General features: G+C 31.2%; 1 protein-coding gene across 1 annotated transcript in view; it reads right to left on the bottom strand.

The window, feature by feature from the left end:
- Positions 1-1279: 1279 nt before the first annotated feature.
- LOC132728207 (uncharacterized) overlaps positions 1280-7648 on the bottom strand; it is a 32988-nt gene continuing 26619 nt past the window's right edge. Inside the window, exons 4-5 of the mRNA XM_060713838.1 lie at positions 6225-6291; positions 1280-3816 (exon numbers count right to left, since the gene is read on the bottom strand). Of these exons, the coding sequence (XP_060569821.1) occupies positions 1280-3816; positions 6225-6291 (2604 nt within the window). The remainder of the gene's footprint in view (positions 3817-6224; positions 6292-7648) is intronic.

The raw sequence follows: 7648 nt of genomic DNA, 5'->3' as shown, positions 1-7648 counted from the left end.
TCATAATGTATTATATTTATCCTCTTGCTTTAACTGTTTTGATGATTGTTATCATAATGTATTATATTTATCCTCTTGCTTTAACTGTTTTGATGATTGTTATCATAATGTATTATATTTATCCTCTTGCTTTAACTGTTTTGATGATTGTTATCATAATGTATTATATTTATCCTCTTGCTTTAACTGTTTTGATGATTGTTATCATAATGTATTATATTTATCCTCTTGCTTTACAACAATAAGAAAAGTACTTGTCATTAGTATCACTTTTTTGATGAAAATAAAAAACAAATTTATCGTGTCTTTTAACATGAAATTTAGTTTAAACACTGTTAAGTATCCTATATAAATTTATGTTAAAAATTAAAACCCATTTTTTTTGGGCAAAAAAAACAAAAAAAACAAAAACAACAAAAAACATTAAGTTAAAATACTACATAACTACATGGATACTTAATCCCTTTTCTGTTGAAAATTTAAAGGTATGTATCCTCTAAATTTTTTAATTCCAAATCATTTTTTGTACTGAAAATGAAAAAAATAATATTTAAATTTATGTCTTTGAATATGCAATAATTACTTTAAACCAAAATATTAACTACATGTATCCTATATCACTTTTTTGTTGAAAATGCAAAACAATCATCATCATCATATTCAACATGGAATAACTGATTCTGATGATCTTTTACATACTGTACAACATCATTTCCCTTCCCTCCTCTAAATCCTTGTGATGTCAATGTAAACAATCATCATTTAACTCCTCACCATCTCCTGTTATATTACATCTCATTACACTCACACCTACAGTATGAGGTATATGAGGAAGACTATCAACAAACTTCTGCCATGTTTCAAAACTCATTATGACTTTGAAAAGCTGAATTTGTATTTTAAAACTCCTTCATCATTTTAAAATAACTGAATTATATTGTCACGTTATCCTACAATACTGTATACTCAACCACTGTAGATTGTTGTAAAACAATGGGTTAATACTGGGACTAGTCCTTTTATGTTGGTTATGAATAATTAGATTTATAATAATTGTAACAAATCTCCACCAATTTAATTTCTTTTAATTGTTAGATTTTTAATAATATGCAAATATTTTCTCATAATTACTATCTTTCAAATTATAAAGATTGTTAAAAATTTTCAAAGGGTTTGTAGTATCAGCATCTATCACACTTACATAATCATACAACTCAAGGACTAAGTTTGTTGATGTTTTGGGGATAAATTTACATCATGCTGGTTTCTCATTCAACATTTAAAATAACCCAATATGTATTTGTTCAAGTGACTTTTCTCTCAAGAAATTTTTACAAAATGTAGTAGTATCATCATGACTCATTGTTATATAACTCATACTTATTGCTACAAGATTGATCATACTAGGTAGGTTACTAACAACTGTTTTACACACTGGGTAATACTTGTCAGTGTTAGAGACATCAAGAGACAGAGACTTTAATGTTGAAGTATTTACTTTAATTGTCTCAGAAACACAATTGTTAATCTCATTAATCCTCTGTTCATCCCTCTGTGTACTATCACTTTGTGTACTTGATAACCTTAGAAATTCAGATTCATATGATATTTCAATTTTTTCAAGATGATGAAACATTGATAAATATTTTGTAAATTTAACATTTTTTTTGTTGATGTCATATACATTAATAGACAGAACAGAGTCAAGAACAATTTGATGCTGATAAATGCTTGAACAAACAATATCACAATACTGACCCCGTCTACCAATGACCAAATCTCCTATATAAAATACAGGATTATTTTCTATACTACATGTTTCATTGAATTCTTTCATTGACTCAAACATTAGCTTTTGAATATCTGTAATACAACTATGATCCAAATAAATATTACTACTTATTGTTCTCCTGTATTCCTGAACACGAGAGTCTTCTGACACAGTATCATATATGTATTTTGAAACACATGTTGCTAATTTAGGTTCTAAACCACAAAGCATAATGATAACATTTGATTGCTCTAATATGTCATTTACTGTTGAACAGTTCTGAAAAACGTCATTTATAAACTTCTTGGCCAATTCAAAATTTCCTACACTATCTGATGAACACATTTTTGCATTGAAATTGATACAAATATTCACTGCAGCCAGAAATTCTTGCATTGATTTGTGAATAAAAGACAACAATGAGCTTGATGCTTCTGATACAGATAAACTTGGACAATCATCTTCTGTCATTATTCCAAGTTTCAAGCAATTTTCTCTTACTTCATCTGATATTTCAAGTTCATCAAACATACAAATGTCAAATGTCAAGGATTTATCCTTCGGACAATTAAATAGTGTCTCATAAGCCAACCGTGATATTTCATAAATAAAATGCCTGTTTAATCTTAATTTGGTTTTATCTGCTAAATATTGAGGGAGGTTTACTTTCTGGGTACCCTTCATGAATCTAGTACTTGTTCCTGTAGTTTTCATGTCATTCCAGGTGAAGAATAACTCTAACATACCGGTGTAGATAGCACATCTTGAGGTTTTATCGAGTTTACCATCAAACCATAGACATATCAGTTGTTGTAGCATAATTGGTACCTGTTTTAAACTTTCAAGAGACTTCTGATTCAGCTTTTCCCTACAATCTCTGGCTTGTTTATTAGCATTTCTATTTACATTTAATTGTGAGACTGTCCTACTTACCATTTCCCATTCACATCTAAAATCAAACCCTTTCAGATTTAGCGACTGTTCAATCTCAACATCACTTGATCTTAATGTATGAAATTTCCATGGCCGAGAAGTAGTTACTATTGTGTACTCCTTAAAGATACTATGTTCTGGGACATTTTCAGAGGACCATTCATCTAAGCCATCAAGCAAAATCATAACTCTAGAAGATTCCTCTTCAAGAAGTGTGTTCAACATTTTCATTTGATAACGTTTTAGAAGCATTTCATCAATGCCAATGTTTTGATTAAACTGTCTAAGAGGGATGTAAAATACAAAATCAAATTTCTTCATCTCTTTTACACCATTGAATTTCAGTTCATAACTTTTGCTATCATATTCAGAGTCATAAATGTTAAATTTAAAGCCGGTTAAGATCTCATCAGAGTCATCATTGTGAGATTCGGAGTGTATTAAGCCATCACTGTTATCCTGAATGTCATCACTGTCACTTCCATTTTTCTTAATGCCACCCAAATGTTTTTCTCCTCGTTTCTCAATAACAACTTCATGTGTCTTACTGCCCTCTTCGTTTCCAATGTCTCCACTATGTGTCCCCTTTACCTCTTCATTTACAATGTCACTTCCCTTTTTTTCATGTTCTTCATTATCACCTCCATGTTCCTCACTGCCAGCTTCATGTTTTTCACTGTCACCTCCATGTTTATCACTGTAACCTTCAGGTTTACAATTGCCATCTTCATTTTCATTGCCAGCCCCATGTTTTTCACCGTCACAGTCAGGTTCACCGGTGCCATCTTTGTTTTCATTGTCAGCTTCATGTTCCTCACTGTGTGCCAAACACCAACAATTAACCAGATATTTACAAAAGCTAGTTTTTCCTGACCCTGCATCTCCTAGAACATATACAGATTTTTGGGGGACTCCGTTCTTTGTGAAGATTTCAGACATTGTTTCAACCTCCACCTCCTTTGTCTCCCCCTTTTCTCCTTTTATTTCCCTCGTTATTTTGGGCCTAATATAAATCTCATTAAAGCTACATTTTTCACTTTTTGGTTGTAAAGGTGTTGTAGGAACTTGCAGCAGGGTTTTTTGATACTGTTCTATCAGCTTTTCTCGCCATTCTGTAATTAAAATGATTATATGAAATCCAATTGTTAAGGACAAATCAATGAGTTAATGATACTGAAAATTAGTATGGACCTGCATGGACAGATTATCACAGGCCCAAAACACTTATTGTGCAAAATAAAGACAACAGTTTAATTAAGGCACACAAGCATGGAATATCAGTCAGCCAGTTTTTAAATAAAATTCTCTTTTTCTGTTTAAATATACTTAACTTTACTTGTCAATCTACTGCTTTCTACTTTGTTTAAAATATGAAAACAAATATCAACAAAAGAAGCATTGCACTCTATGAATGCATAACCCTAAGTAACACAACCACAAAGTTTATCTCCCAGTCTCAATAATTTAAAAAGAATTGAAACTGAAACTCATTTTGTATGAAGACACATTCCAAATTAGATCATACTTCGGGTTAACATTTTTGCTTTGGATTTTTGCAGGCCTAAATTGGATTTTTTTCCGCCTATGGCATCCAGGTGTGCAGACTGCAGTATATAACATACCTGATTAAGCCTTTACATATCCTGCATAAAATACCTAATTTAGTCTTTTCATATATTATATAACATATCTGATTTAGCCCTTTTCATATAAAATATAACATCATATGTAACATTCCTGATTAAGCTTTTTCATATTCTATGTAACATTCCTGATTTAGCCTTATAACATACCTGATTTAGCCTTTTCAAGTTCTTTACAACATACCTGGTTTAGCCTTTTCATATTTAATATAACAAACTTCAGGCACACGCTTTCTAATATTTGGGGACCAGTACACGGCTTTTCATGCAATGGCCCGGAAGTGTCGCATTGATAACCGCCATAAGAACATATCTACGGATGTTTCTAAATGCAAACTTTTATCATTTTATGTTTAAATGTTGAATTCTGCTTAAGCCAGTGCTAGGAGGCGTGGATGGTAGTTTGCACTTACCAGTACCGTCCATTAACAGGCTCAATCTAACCAAGCCTGCAACATTTTCAATTTTGTCATTTTGGGCTTTCTTTATGAATTCTTGTTTTCTCTATTTTAGCCCTTTTCATATTCTACATGTTCTATATAACATACCTGATTGAGCATTTTTATATAACAAACTATATTTAGCCTGTTCATATGTTATATAACATATCTGATTTAACCTATTCATATTCTATATAACATACCTGATAAACCTTTTCATATTAAATATAACATACCTGATTTAGCATTTTCATATTATATATAACATACCTGATTTAGCCTAGTCATATTCTATATAACATACCTGATTTTGCCATTTCATATTCTATATAACATACCTGATTTAGACTTTTCATATTCTATATAATCAACATACCTGATTTAGACTTTTCATATTCTATATAACATACCTGATTGAGCGTTTTAATATAATATATACCAAACCTGATTTAGACTTTTCATATTATATATAACATACCTGATTTAGCCTACTCATATTCTATATAACATACCTGATTTAGCCTTTTCATATTATATATAACATACATGATCTCGCCTTTTCATATTCTATATAACATACCTGATCTAGCCTTTTCATATTCTATATAACATACCTGATTTAGCCTTTTCACATTCTATATAACATACCTGATTTAGCCTTTTCATATTCTAAATAACATACCTGATTTAGCCTTTTCATATTCTATATAACATACCTGATTTATCCTTTTCACATTCTATATAACATACCTTATCTAGCCTTTTCATATTCTATATAACATACCTGATTAAGCCTTTTCATATTCTATATAACATACCTGATATAGCCTTTTCATATTCTACATTTATATAACATACCTGACATAGCCTTTTCATATTCTATATAACATACCTGATTTAGCCTTTTCATATTCTATATAACATACCTGATTTAGCCTTTTCAAATTCTATATAATATATCTGATTTAGCCTTTTCATATTATATATAACATACCTGATTTAGCCTCTTCATATTCTATATACCTGATCTAGCCTTTTCATATTCTATAAAACATACCTGATATAGCCTTTTCATATTCTACATTTATATAACATACCTGATATAGCCTTTTCATATTCTATATAACATACCTGATTTAGCCTTTTCATATTCTATATAACATACCTGATTTAGCCTTTTCAAATTCTATATAATATATCTGATTTAGCCTTTTCATATTATATATAACATACTTGATTTAACCTCTTCATATTCTATATAATATACCTGATCTAGCCTTTTCAAATTCTATATAATATATCTGATTTAGCCTTTTCATATTATATATAACATACCTGATTTAACCTCTTCATATTCTATATAATATACCTGATCTAGCCTTTTCATATTCTATATAACATACCTGATCTAGCCTTTTCATTTTACATATAACATACCTGATTTATCCTTTTCATATCTTAACTGTTTTTGTTGAGAATCTTCTACCTTGAGTCTTTTTATCTCCTACAACATAAATTATAATACAAATAAATGTCTATTGTTTACAGTAATATTGGTATTTTCAGTCAGTCCGTTTAACAGTGTCCTAAAATAATCAAAAACATCTAAAACAATTTCATTGCAACGCAAAGAATTGTTCATTTCGACATTTTTGGTGCAATCATACAAAATTTTACAAATGGGTTCAACAAGATATTGGAATTGAGGGACAATAAAAAATTTTGCGTAGCGGTTTATGAAGAGATGTCGTTCAAGTAAAAGTTTATGGATGGATGCCGGACAAAAGGCGATAACAAAAGCTCACCATGTCACATTGCCATAGGTGTGCTAAAAACAAAACAGTCTATAGTCCATTCTTATTTATGCTACCTTTACCCCAATTGATACACCCCTTTTTATTATAGATTTCTTATTTGCAGTCAAGTTTTTTAGCTGCTACATTTGAAACATGAAAGTTATGAAAACTGTATTAGCTTTATTAGCCAAAATATAATGAATACTCTAGGAAACTAGGCTTTTTGATCACTCACCCTGGATCAATTGCTAGAAAAGTCAAAATTAAGGTCATTCGGTCATATTAAAAATATCCCAAGAAATTTTTTTTTTTTTTGGGGGGGGGGGGGGTTTACGTCACATCGACACAGTATAGATCATATCGATACGTTCCGTAAGCTAGTTGAATAGCTTCCTCACATGAAAGAATCCAAAGTCCCTGTCGGGATTCGAACCCACAGCGGTGAGGGGTAAGTGGTTTGAAGTCAACGACCTTAACCACTCGGCCACGGACACCCCTACCCCAAGAATAATATCTGTAAAGTTTGGTCAAAATCTTCCATAAACAAGAGGGCCATGATGGCCCTGAGGTCGCTCACCTGTATATAGCCCCCCCCCCAACCCCGGGCGAATTTTTACCCAAGGGCTTTTATTTGTTTATTTGAACAGACTTGGTAGACACCCATAAGAAGATGTTTCATGCTAAACATCTAAGTTCTAGCTCATTGGGTTTTTTAAAAAGAAGATTTTAAAAGTTTTTACTATACACATATAGTTAAAAACAATGACACCCCTGGGGCAGGGCCAGTTTTGACCCCCTGGCTTTTATTTGAAATTAACTTTGTAGATATTTACTTAAAGATGTTTCATGCTTAATATCTAAACTCTAGCTATTTGGGTTTTTTCAAAGAAGATTTTTAAGTTTTTGCTATACACATATAAGGAAAATCAATGACCCCCTGGGGCGGGGCCAATTTTGACCCCAGGGCTTTTATTTGAACAAACTTGGTAGACTCCCATTAGAACATGTGTCATGCTAAATATCTTAGCTCTAGCTCTTTGAGTTCTTTAAATGAAGATTTTTTAA

This window comes from Ruditapes philippinarum, unplaced genomic scaffold (assembly GCF_026571515.1).
Source record: "Ruditapes philippinarum isolate M1 unplaced genomic scaffold, ASM2657151v2 ctg5072_1_1_1_1, whole genome shotgun sequence".
NCBI lineage: Eukaryota > Metazoa > Mollusca > Bivalvia > Venerida > Veneridae > Ruditapes > Ruditapes philippinarum.
Note: the sequence above shows the minus strand (reverse complement) of the source record. Positions and strands in the feature narration are given on the sequence as shown.